The following is a 13,211-nucleotide window of genomic DNA, read 5'->3' as shown; positions in this document are numbered from 1 at the left end:
CCTTCAGTTGCAATGATCTCCAATGGCATGGCAGTGGGAAAGATCTGGAGGCTTGATGCAGGGATAGCTGCCTATGATTTGCATTGCACAACCTCGTTGGATGGGGATGTGCCTCCAAATACGGAAGTGGGTGGCTGTGGTAGCTCTCTTCCTTCCTCCCATCCCTTCTCATAAGCCATCTTTCCCACGAAGCGTTTGGCACAGCCCCTTAGCTTCCATGCCAAACTGTAAGTTTGTTGTTGTTGTTTAGTCGTTTAGTCGTGTCTGACTCTTCGTGACCAGAGCACGCCGGGCACTCCTGTCTTCCACTGCCTCCCGCAGTTTGGTCAAACTCATGCTGGTAGCTTCAAGAACACTGTCCAACCATCTCGTCCTCTGTCGTCCCCTTCTCCTTGTGCCCTCAATCTTTCCTAGCATTAGGGTCTTTTCCAGGCAGTCTTCTTTTCTCATGGGGTGGCCAAAGTATTGGAGCCTCAGCTTCAGGATCTGTCCTTCCAGTGAGCACTCAGGACTGATTTCCTTCAGAAGGGATAGGTTTGATCTTCTTGCAGTCCATGGGACTCTCAAGAGTCTCCTCCAGCACCATAATTCAATAGCACCGATTCTTCGGCGATCAGCCTTCTGTAAGTTTAAGCATGTGCAACTCTTAAGAACCAGATTCCTGCTTAGCCTTGTATCCTCTTCTCTTTCTGAATGCCCCCCCCCCGCACCACCCTCCTCCTATGCTGAATTTCAGGCTGGAGGTTTTGCCCAGCCAGGAACCTGCCCTCTTAGATTAAGTAAAGTGCCATGCATACTAAAGCTTACCATGCAAAAAACAGCTACCACCACTACTACTAGTAGTAATAATAATACTGGTTTGCTGGCCTCTCGTTCTTGTCTTCATTTGACTTTGCCCAGTGGCATCCTGCACTGTTATAGGGTCTCCCCTACCCCTGAATGTGATGGCATTCAGTGCAATTTTGTGCGTTGTTCTCTGTGTGCAAAGCTCTTACTGCATGTGTCGTCACTACCAGGGTGATTGGTTATATAAAATATCAGTGGTCCCCACAAAAACATATATTTTCCAGCAGATTTTCCTGTAAAAAAAAGAGATGATTTTAAACACACCAATTCTATGCACACATACGTGGGAGTAAGTTCCACGGAACTCATTGGAGCTTACATCTGTGTTGATGTGTATAGGATTGTACCCCGCAAGTATCTATTTAGTCAGCAAAAAGGTCCATGGATCTCTAACACAGTTTCAATAGGCTGGCTCTGTGAGAATAGTTTAACCTGGGTTATGTTGTGTCTAAATCAGTGCAGACACATTCTTTTTTAACTTTCACATTCCTAATGACAAGGTGCCATTTAAGCCTTTCCATTTTCCTCACACATTTCATTTATCACTCTCCTCAAATGCTGTCAGTTTAATTCCAGGCCATTCTGAGCAAGCTGCTTGAGAAAATGCTTTCCCACAACCCCCCCAAAAAACTAAGAAGCTTTCAATTATTCTAAAAATTACCAAACTCCCCACCTCCACCCCTTCATGTATAAAATCTGGAATGCAAGTCTCTTTGCTGACTCTATGTTGCATACTGCCACCTGGTGGCCTGCTTTAAAACTTTTTATTAAAAAAAGGAAAATATGTTCTATATTACATTATTTGCCTGATGGACAGGACTGCAGTCTTCGCTTATCCCCACTGCTTGTCTTCTATTCAGACAGATGTTTCCGATAGCTGCTTCAATTTCTAAACTTGTTTTAACCTCATTTAAAAATGCAATTCTGCTGAGGGATACAATATTAAAAACCGAGATCCTTGTCCTTTCCTCCCAGCAAACATTATTTTTATTAATATGCATTCTGTCAAATATTGTACTTTTTGCATTTATTATGTCGTCTGCAGAGATAAAGAATGCTGCTTTTTAAAACACACAGGGGTCACAAAATATTGTTTCTATGTGCTGTTCAGCAAGTAATAGGATCTATTTGGGCATTTCTGGGATGATTTGAATTGCATATTCTTTGGTGGCTGAAGAGGTCATCCCTGGATCAGCAGGACCAACAACACACATTATGTCTGTAATATTCAGTGACTGAATTCTGCTTCTTACCCTTTGCTTGTTTAAAAGCTGCAGGATCTGGCAGCCCTGAAGTTCTACTTTTTGAAGCCTAAAAAGTGAATTCACAAATGCCTGGTCTTCCTAATGACTGCAGCATCAAGTGATGGCTTATCTATCAACACACACACACATACACAAAAAATTCACTGGTGGTTGATATAAGTGTTGAATAATCAATTCAGGGGTATGCAAGTATATCGTCCCTTTTAGAGCATCATTAGCATCGCCTTGGGCAATGTCAACATTTCTTTGGGTTGTGCAGATGTAGCGTTGCCTATTCAATGACCTAAACGGAAATAAGCTACGATGGAGTGCACTGGTGTTAGTGCTAACCATAGTTAATCCCACATTACAGTTTGGAACAAACCATGGTATAGAAGTGGGTTTGCAAAATGTGGCTTGGGAAGAACATAATGAACTCCAGAGTTTGAAGAATGTTTAAGTGAGTTCATTTCACAAGAGAGTCAAAAGCAAGGTCTGGACCGCTTAGTGCCTGCTATGAGTGAATTCTGAAATCCTATTACTAAAGTGCTGAAAAAAACTAAGGAACTAATGAAAGGAACTTTCACTTTTCCTCAGGCCCATCAAGTTTCCTTTGTCTTGTCCCTTTAGCTCCTGGCTGTTCTCATGTGGAAGAGTTTTCTGGCTACTTCTAAAAAGCAATGACTATTATTAGGCTAAAAGCCAACATTGCCTGTTTGTTTAAACAGTATTTCCAGTCAGAGACACCCATCTAAAATGTTTAAAGCAATGAGCGTAATGGTGATCAGGATCATAAAAGATTTGTATTCAACCAAGTTGTCCCACTGGTGCAAGGACTTCCACATGTGGGCTGGAACTGTTGTTCTGGCAAATTACCGTATACTTTAACTGCTGGTTTTAGATATGTTGTGGTGTATTCTAGTCATTTTTTTAAAACTAGTTTGTTTTTATTATCCATTATTTTATAATTGCTGTTTTTAAATGCTGTAAGCAGTCTTGAATATAAATAAATTAAATATTTATTCTCCTTGCCTCCCACCCAGATGCTTCAGAAAAGATCAAGGGTCATGTTGGAGGAGAAGTTCCATTGCAAAAGCAAAACTCCTTGTACAAATGAGTCTCTATTATGTGAACCCCACTAAAAGATGAAGAAAAATGTGATTTCCAAATAGACATATCACTGCCTAATTCTTTTATAATCTGATTTTGTTTACTTGTCTGGAGTAGGGAGGAGTGAAAAGTTTACAAATGACTGACATGGCAAAGATTAATGCTTGTGACAATCATTTATTTCAGTAGCATAATCAAGGATGAATTTGTTTCACACTTATTTTCGTCTTGTAAACATTTGAAATTATCTCTACTAAGTGAAGAAGATAAATATATTTAACAACAGAACTTTCAGACTGGGTTTTCAAAACTGGAATAGCAAATACAGAGCACAACTATGGTGGTAGTTTGGAATTAGGTAGTTTGGAATATTGCATATTTTGTGTAAAACAATATTGCTTGAAGAACAAGTTTTACCTCCGGTATTAAAAATGCCATTTCCCCATGTTCATTGACATTTTGTGGCATTCTATTACTTTGCTGGTAACTTAATATCCATAGGAATCTATGTTAAGAAAATGCTACTTTATAGACCACAGTAATCTATCGGCTAAGCTCTCACAAAGAGCAAAACAAACTAAACATTATACAAACATAATGTGGGTATATATCTACTTCACACAATTATCTGTAGCATATTTTAGTGGAAAACACCAAGACTGTTTTCTGTCTCATCTTCACTTTCTAAGCCTCTGTTTTTCCCAGGAGAAGTACATTCACCATCCTTTTCAGTTCCTTTAGACTTTATTTTTATTCTGTAGGAGTCCATGGTATTGTTCTCTTCTTTGTTCTCTTCTTTCTCCTCGAGAGGTGAGCTAATGGAATGGTCTCTGCTTTCCAAAGCAAGCTGGAGAGAACTGTAAAACCTTTAAAAAATGAAATAAAACAAAGGCATGTGGACTTGGGTTTCTTCAAGGTCTGCTAGACATTTATGTATTTAACTTGCTGAGTCCAAATAAGTTAATTTTAGCTTTCTATCTGGTAGCTTACCACTTGCATCTTATCTACATCTTCTTCCTTTTCCTCCTACAAATATTTTAACTGCTGGGATTGGTATAAACTAGAGATTTATTGTTAACAAACCTGTCAATTCTCTTCCAATTCTCTTCCATCTTCTGATTAGCAACTTGAACCACAAAGTCAACATATTCTTCACTGACCATCAGTTTTCCTTTCCTGCTTAGGGGAACTTCTAAGCAGTGAGTGCTTCGGACAGCCTGCAAGTGAGACGAAAACAGAAAACCTAGATTTTACCATCTTTAACTGATCTGGAGGCAGCAGCTACCCCCACCGGGGAGGCAAATTCATTAAAGAAAAGTAATAATTTTATCATTGCATTTTGGGAACAAGATGGCAAAAGGGATACACTGCATATTTCCACCACAAAGTACATTCACATAGCTTGATGAAAAGTAGCATGTGGTCATATATGTGGCAACCACGATGTAATGACTTTTAGGGCTGTGGCTGCTCTGAAGGTCTGACCAAGTGCATTTGGGGGTACCTCAAGATGGGTTGAAGCTGATTCCAAGTATTTTAAAATGTATCTGAAACCTGCCCTACCACTCTGGTTTTGCTTGGTTTATTCTCTTCAGCATTATTGTTAGGACCACAGCATTCTACCGGGTACTGGACTCAAAACTGTATTCATGCCTGTCATATCAGTGCCTCAAAAATACATCCCTGCCATCGCAGCACCTGAGAAGGCCACATACCGTATTTTTCGCTCTATAAGACACACTTTTTCCCTCCTAAAAAGTAAGGGGAAATGTGTGTGTGTCTTACGGAGTGAATGCAGCCTGCGCAGCTATTGCTGAAGCTAGAACAGCAAGAGGGATTGCTGCGCAGCGATCCCTCTTGCTGTTCTGGCTTCTGGGATAGCCACGCGAAGCCTCTTCAGGGCAGAGGGAGCATTCCTCCCGCTGCCCTGAAGAGGCTTTGCATAGCTTTCGCTGTTCTGGCTTCTGGGATTCAGAATATATTTTTTTCTTGTTTTCCTCCTCCAAAAACTAGGTGTGTCTTATGGTTTGGTGCAGCTTATAGAGTGAAAAATACGGTAAGTAGTACCGACATGGAAGCACTACTCCGGCTGTGCCTGCCACCCCCCCCCCCGCAACGTAGGAACACATAACATACCATCATAATTTTTCCTTTTCGGCCAACAGTTATGCCAGAATTCCGGAACCCGGCTTCTATAGCCACTTTGTGCTGTAAAAGGCAAGAGGGAAACGGCCATCATCAACCCCATCCTTCAGCTATGGCCTCAGAGAGATGGGCAACAATGAAACTAAGTGCACTGTCAAGTATTTGTTTCTAGTCTAAATACTTTCAGAAATAGGGATGGTTATTTCAAATGACTTGTTATATTAAAACCTGAATTATAAACGGTTGTTTCTGCTTTGAAATACCCCTGAGCTTTACATAAAACACTGTGCTGTAAATTGTATTGCAACTCTGAAATGTTCACGATTTGAATTCAATAGGGGCGTGCTTGATGGCAATGTGGAAATGTGTTATGAATCGGAAAGCTTAAAAGCTGCATCTTACAGGCAATTCAGGGGTGAGGAAGCTCAGGCCCAAAGGCCAAATCCAGCCCTCTGGAGCCTTCTGAGGCGACACCCCATTCACATTTGTTGCTCCACCCACTTTTCTTTCTGGCCCACCCTCCATTTTCCTACAGCCCCCAGAAGGTTGCTCACAAAGGAGTATGGCCCCACTTCTGCTCTCAGTGCATGAGAGAGCTCTCGAGCAGCAGAGCTGCCAAACAATTTCCAAAGGCTACTTTTGGGAAAAAAACATCCAGCTTTAAACACAGCTTGCAATATGGCACAGACCAGTGTTTCTCAAACGTGGGTCTCTAGCTGTTTTGGGACTACAACTCCCACCATCCTTAGCTTAGAGGATTAGTGGTCAGGGATGGTGGGAGTTATAGTCCAGCAACAGCTGGGGACCCAAGTTTGAGAAACGCTGGATGGACGAAGAGTTGCCATTTAGGAAAAAAACAGCAACACCAAGTCTTCTCTAGTAGGCACTTCTCCAAATTGTGGCCATATTACATAGTACTCAGCATGGCCAAAAAGTTAGGAAAAGCCAAATATAGCATTATTATTATTTTTGCTGATGTGAACCAAAGTAGTAGAAAGAAGCTTGCAATAGCTCCTGGAAAATGCATGGTCACAGTCTTAATTATCACAAGTTTAGCCCCCAAAGGGTGCTGGCTACCACACGAAACCATGTCAGCCAAATAAGACAGGCAATGTTTCTGAAATTCTCATTCCAACATCAGTGGGATCTTTGTCGTTGATTTTAACCAAACCATAATTTCACTTGTGAGCATCACATCTGCAGAAATAATAAAAATCCCATTTCGCTCCCATCATCCCATAGTCCTAGTTATTAAATGCAGAATGCTTTGGGGAATGCTTGTAGGTGTGAGAACTTAGTTAAGAGCCAACTGTTTCTTATGTAGCAAGTATGGAATTTAAGTACAACAGCAATACTTCACTTTACCAGGAGTTGTGCATCTTGAAGGTCTTGACACTGCACATGAAGCACAAATGGTTCAAATTTGAATATGGCATCATCTGTCGCTTTCTGTAAGGCTGTAAGCTGGAAGATCCACAGTACAGTATGTTACTATCAGTGCTACATCTGTGAGCCATAAAAAAATAGCTAGCCTATTTAGCATCTCAAAAACACTGCACAGCAGAAGCTGATTCAGCCTGCTAATTAAAAATAAATTTCTACAACACGTACTACTTACATACTCTGCTTGGTTTATTCCCTTCAGCATAATGGATTCAGCTACACATTCTACTGGGATTTGACTTCCCAAAGATACAGTTGATATCATTTTAGAGCTCTGGAGGCAGTGCTGTGTAGTTGTGACTGTCCACAATGTACACACTCATTCGTAAAGTCTCACCAAAAGCCTCCAAATAATCTGTTGTTTTTTTAAATACTCAGTCTAGCAGCAAGGTTAAAGCACTGCTTCGAGAGATGTGTAAATTTTGGGAGGGGGCACATATTCAACAATCAAATTGTGAAACTTTTTTTTAAAGGAAGACTTTTTTCCTGCATATGTAACCTTTTAAATAGGGAGGGGGGAGAGACCAGTATATGACTACTTTTTCCTCTCAGCAGTGCCTTTATTCAGGAATATTATCTCTCCACTTTGGAAAGAGATTGACCAGCACAGAAGCAGACTGAGATCTAGTCTAGTAAATGTCACTATTCTATGCTAGATAAAAGCAGCAGCTCCAGCTAGAGTATAATTTCCCTTCAGTGAGGAATTTTTACCATAGCAGAATTTGTACAGTTGCTAAATTACCATTGTCGGATCATGGCTGGTGCCAACCATGTGAAAGTTTGTACTCTATAGAAGTTCTTGCCTGCACAGATCAAAGTTTCTCTATTTTTCTGCCCATCCAAAATAAATAATCTGGCCTGAATTTAAGTAATGCTTTCAGCTATAGTTATGAGCCAAGAGTAGTGATTAATCTGTAGTAGGCCACACTAATTCAAACGATATTGCAAAGTGAAAGGAAATAATGCATCAATTAAAATAACTACAAATCAAAACAAATCCAACTATTGTTGGTAAGATGTATGTATTAGTTTGTTCTTTAAAATATCATTAGAAATCTTCATATAACATCTGATTTTTTCCCAACCTTTCTACAGGTTTGCAGGTCTCTAATGAAGTTATAGATTCAAGTTAGGCGCATCAAATTTCCCTACATAGAAAGGTTACACCTCCAATACCAATTATGCAATAATTAAATAAAACTGCTTTTACCCACTCATTAGCTGAAAAGGTTCCCTGAGCGGCTTGCTAAGACAGTCCTTAGTGTGGGGTGGGGAAGAAACCAGTTCATACAACAATCAGCTGGGATAGAATGGCTGTCACTAAGTGACAGCTCTGAGGAAGAGCCAAAGGCAGCTTGTCTCTCAGCAGTGATGATTGATTACAACCCTTCTTCTTTTCTTCCCCTCCCTTCTGCTACCTGATGGAATGTCTGCTGCTAGGAGACCACATGGTTGCTAGGACACACAACTTCATTTTCTTTAACACCTTAAGCTCGCCTGGGCTCTTTGACCATATTGCATGGCATATAGATTCAGCACTTCTTCTTCATGCTCTTTTGACTATGGGCTAGAGATCTAAAAATAAGAGCCGGGTTCTTTAACTACCAGCCCCTGAAATTCTATACTAACCTCTTGAGGTAAAAACAAGGGGTTGTATACTATGGTTGTACAAGTGGAAGGCAAAGCATGCAACTCTATCAGAAGAGAAAGGTTGCCGGGAAATCCTTGCCAGAGGGTTGAGGGAGACTCCTGGATCAAGATTCTTTCGCCCTCCTCGCACTGCAGTTGTATGTGATACAGCCCCTAGTGTTCAGAACTTCCTCCCGAACTCTAGCAAGAGTTTCCAGGGAGCCACAGGGGATAGAATAAAGATCGGTTGTATGAACTTCCTCCACTCAGCCAATCACTGGAAATGATAAGCTTAAGTAAGGTCAGCTGGCCTATGCTCTTAAATACATACTCCATTCAAAATACCCTAATGAAGGTGCTAGTGTATTTGAAAATTTACTTTAATTACAGACTCTCAAACATATTTTTCTATATTCCCTCTCCCCCCCTACCCCCAATTTTCACAGGTAAGTCTAACAGAGCAGTTACAGTTAAAATGATTTATCCTCTATCCCAGGAAATGGAAGCACATAAAATACAATTTAATCATCATCCTAAGTCATAAATCCAAAAAAGGATATAGGCAGGTATGGAAAGAGGAAACCCTAGGTGTACCTTGAGATAAAAGAAAAAGGAATTTGCCACAGTAGTAGCATCACTAGATAAAAAAACCAGCTTCAATGGACAAATTCATTTTAAAACACAGCTTTTGGGTATCAGAGCTGCTATGGTACATACTTCAAAGAAAGCACTGGCTGTTTTTCCTCTACACATGCTTACAGTTTCTTTGGCTAAATCTATGGAGACTTACAAATCACGTTTCTTCAAAATATGGTTCTGAAATATGCATTGTGATTGAAGGATATTGTTACCGTATAGCTTCTAGATCACTAATTTCCTGCAAAAGGCTCAACTTTAATATTAAAATACTGAAAGTAATTTCCTATGTACACTCCCGCCTTTCTTCCACGAAAGCCAACTGCCAAATTCCCAGTGGGTGTAGGATCAGGCTCTCAATCAATAAATATGAAAGCATAACTTCTGGAACTGTAATTATATACTGCTGAGGTTGAAACAGGTCCTTTTTCAGATCTCAGAAATACCCATTTTTCATTAAACTATAATAATAATAGAGAGTTTTGCCATGTGGTGTTTTGAGAAAGGGGCGTCAGGGAAATATTTTCACGTATTTAGTTACTGGAACTACAGTCTTCCCTCCAGAGATTCAATCAGATCTACAAGTGTGGAATGCTGTATCTTCTGATGTAGAAGAACTAGGCTCCTGGAAATCCTGCATCAAACAGGTAGCAATTATAATATTTGTGTGATAGCATTAAGGCTATCACACAAAGATTATAACTGTTACAAGCAGAAATACAGCAGCAATGGAATCAAATGTCTTGCCTTCTTTAAAAACTTGGTAGTCCACTTTTTTAAACAAGTGAAATACAGCCTATATTACATGCAACTAATATTCATAGATGTTAAAGATCTCTCATACTTTCACTGTAACAGTTCTATTAGCCAAATATGAGAAATCTAACATATCATTCTACAACAATGGCATTTTATTTCTGTGCTAACATCTTGCAACAGCTACCCTAAGTCTGCCCTCACCTGGTAGATATTGGAAACTGCTACAATTTCCAGATCTCAAATCTCAAAATTATTGACTATGCAAATAGCACAAACAAGGATTTTCTAAGCATGCATAAAGAATTCACCCTGGAACAGTTCTCTTACCACATTTTCGATTGTACATATTTGATGGGTCACCATGAGCCAGGTGCAATTCTGCTTCTGTATCTCAAAGCCGGTGGTAGCCTAGCGGGAAGGCAAAATTGTTTCACAAATCTCTGGATATATACAAACCAATGCAGAACACTTCCCACAACAAATTTCACACCGCAGGTGAGTGGGAGAAAGAAAGGCCAGACAGAAAAGCACAGCGTGGTGGAACAAATGTGTCAAAGTGAGAGTATGAGATGTTTCAGCAGAAGGAGAGGGAAGGAGACAAGAGAAATAACCAAAAAGCAATCTTTTTTGGAACCTGCTACATTGGGCTTAGGTAAAAGAAACCTTATGAACAGAAGTTGACTGCTGCTGGATCAGGCCAAAGGCCTGATAAAATATCCTGTTCTCACAATGCCCAATCAAATGCCCATAGGAAGCTGCACCTGAGTTCAAAAGCACTCTTTCTCCCACCTGTGATTTCCAGGTGGTACCTTGGGCACGCTTCAGGTTACATACGCTTCAGGTTACAGACTCCGTTAACCCAGAAATAGTACCTCGGGTTAAGAACTTTGCTTCAGGAGGAGAACAGAAATCATGTGGCGGCGGTTCAGCGGCAATGGGAGGCCCTATTAGCTAAAGTACCTCAGGTTAAGAATAGTTTCAGGTTAAGAATGGACCTCCATCGATAACCTTGTCCAGAGTTTTGGGTTTCAGTGTCACCAGTATGCAAATGACATCCAACTATCTCTCTCTCTCCATCTTAAATCTGAGGAAGGTGTTTCGGTGCTAAACTATTGTCTGGTGTCAGTAATGGACCAAATAGGGGTGAACAAAAAAACAGACAAGGCACCTGGTCAGTAAAAAGGCAGATCAGGAAATAGGGATTCTACTGGGGCTGGGTAGGGTTACACTTCTGCACCAACTGTGCCAGCTCCAGGACGCCTGATCTGGCCATGGTGGTACATGTCTTAATTATACTCCATTTGGATTATTGCAACATGCTCTATGTGGGGATGCCTGCAGAAAGTGTCTTTAAGATGCTGCAGCCAGCTTGCTAACTGGAGCCAATTACAGGGAGTATAACTGGTTACGTTTGTTTCCAGAAACACCTCAAAGCACTAGTTATGACCTATGGCTTGTGTCTAGGATAACTGAAGGATCAAATCTCTCTATATGAGCCTGCCTGGGCTTTGAGATCTTCTAGGGAAACTTCTGTTTTGGTCCCACCACCCTGACAGGCACATTGGGGGAGGTCACAAGAAAGAGCCTTTTTGGTGGCTCCTCCCAGATTGTGGAACACCCTTCCAAGGGAGGCTAGCCTGGCAGCCTCTCTCCTTTCCTTTCCTTTCTGCATCAGTCAAAGCCTTTGGCCACTAAGGGGCTGTTGTGGAAAAGACTTCTGAGGGTGGGTTTGCACACATTTATTTCCAACACCTGCTTTTTTCTTTTAAATGGTTTTCAGCGCTGTTTCAACAAAATTACCCCCCCCCCCAAAAAAAATCCCCATTTATGCTGACTGTGGGTTGTTAAACTGTTTTCCTTTTAATTCTGTGAATCACCTTGGGTCTTGACTAAGGCACGAGGTGTGTGTGTGTTCTATCCCCATTTAAACTTCTGTGAGCTGAACTGAAAATGCACAATAAGTTTGGAAAAGGGAGATATTTTTCCCCATAGGGAGATAATGCAATTTGAGGAGATGCTGAATCCCAACGTCTAGCGGCTGTGAGTGGGGCGGGGATCGGTAGAAAAGGCTGCACCCCTGGATTCCTATTGCTGAAGGCTACCCAGTAGCAAGTCGCACTAAAAGTCGCACTAAACAAGGATTTCCAGAAGAGCAGCCACCTCCGTCTCTGACAACAAGAGTCCCGGAATTTTGCGGCGCCTTAAGAGGACTAATAAATGTCTTATTACGTTTTCGAGAACCTGCAGTCTGAGGAAGTAGATTTAACGGCACAATGGTTTAAATCTGTTTTAGTATTTTAACCTCTCGTATGTTTTAGTGTGTCAAATTCCACCCCACCCCCGCCACGATTTTACGGTTTTATCTTTTCATACACCGCTTTGTGTAGTGGTGGGGTTTTTTTTTCTAAATAAAGCGGTGTACAAATTTTATAAAATGCATTAGGCTTTAAGAAGCCCGACAGGCTCTGCGCGTTATTTTAAATCCTAAAAATTAAGATTCGCACAGGAGGGTACGGAACTAAGGTTTTACTTATGAATAAAACCCGGGGGGGGGTGTGTTCCGAAACCTGCACAAAACTCCAGAGGACGCAGGAGACACCCTGAGCCATTTGGGTCGGAGAAAAAAGCTGTTGGGTTTCCGGGTCCCCCGCGTTGGTGGCGGTGGCAGTATCGCCCCAGCCCAGCGCCTTTCTCGAAGGGATCCTTAGCCGCGCTCACCTCGGCGCGGGGAGGAAGGGGCGGCTGCTCCAGCACAACCACGCGCCCCGAGCACGAGCTGGTGGTGCAGAAGCTGTCGCGCCCATTGAGAAGCCGCACGATCCCCGCAATGGGCTCGTCCACGCTGCCCTTCCGGCTCCCGTCCGCGCGCGACAGCCGCTGCTCCTTCCAGCGCTTGAAATCAGCCATCGGCGCCGGCTCTCCTCCATCCCCGCCCGCCCACTTTACCGCTCTATGGGCGCCGCCATCTTAGTCCGACGGCGGCCCGCTTGGGACAAACTTGCGGCCCGTGCGCATGTTCCCGGCGCGGCCAGAGCGAGTCTGTAACTTGAGTTCAACCGGGTTAACTTGACTGCAGTCCAAGCGCACCCATTGGGCTTGTTGCTGTGAGAAAGAACGCTTAGGATCCCGCTCCAAGACTACATAGGATTGCAGCCGCGCGCTTTTATCCTGCGCGTTTTCCTCGGCAGGCTCGCTGCGTTTCAGCCGGCTTTATTGCGCCCCTGGAAGCGTGCAGGACTCGAGACTGCAGCGGTGCAACCCCGATCCACCCCACGGAGTTCCAACAGTACAGTACTGGCTCCCAAGCGTCTGCGAAGGGTTGCTGCACTATTGCATTATTAGCCTCTCGGATTAGCAGAGTTGTTAGGAAGGCTGTGGATCGAGAGTAAGGAGGAGGAG

General features: G+C 42.3%; 1 protein-coding gene across 1 annotated transcript; it reads right to left on the bottom strand.

Annotated features, from left to right (window-relative positions):
• Positions 1-3,361: 3,361 nt before the first annotated feature.
• On the bottom strand, positions 3,362-12,804 carry TYW3 (tRNA-yW synthesizing protein 3 homolog). Its single transcript, XM_079982587.1, has 6 exons — positions 12,531-12,804; positions 10,140-10,220; positions 6,711-6,809; positions 5,337-5,408; positions 4,284-4,417; positions 3,362-4,066 (listed from the first exon to the last, which is right to left on the bottom strand). Exons 1-6 carry the CDS (start codon positions 12,717-12,719, stop codon positions 3,841-3,843), a joined length of 801 nt encoding a protein of 266 aa, XP_079838713.1. The 5' UTR covers positions 12,720-12,804; the 3' UTR covers positions 3,362-3,840.
• Positions 12,805-13,211: the final 407 nt, after the last annotated feature.

This window comes from Podarcis cretensis (assembly GCF_951804945.1).
Source record: "Podarcis cretensis genome assembly, chromosome: 6".
Lineage (NCBI taxonomy): Eukaryota > Metazoa > Chordata > Lepidosauria > Squamata > Lacertidae > Podarcis > Podarcis cretensis.
This window is presented reverse-complemented; position numbering and strand designations above follow the sequence as displayed.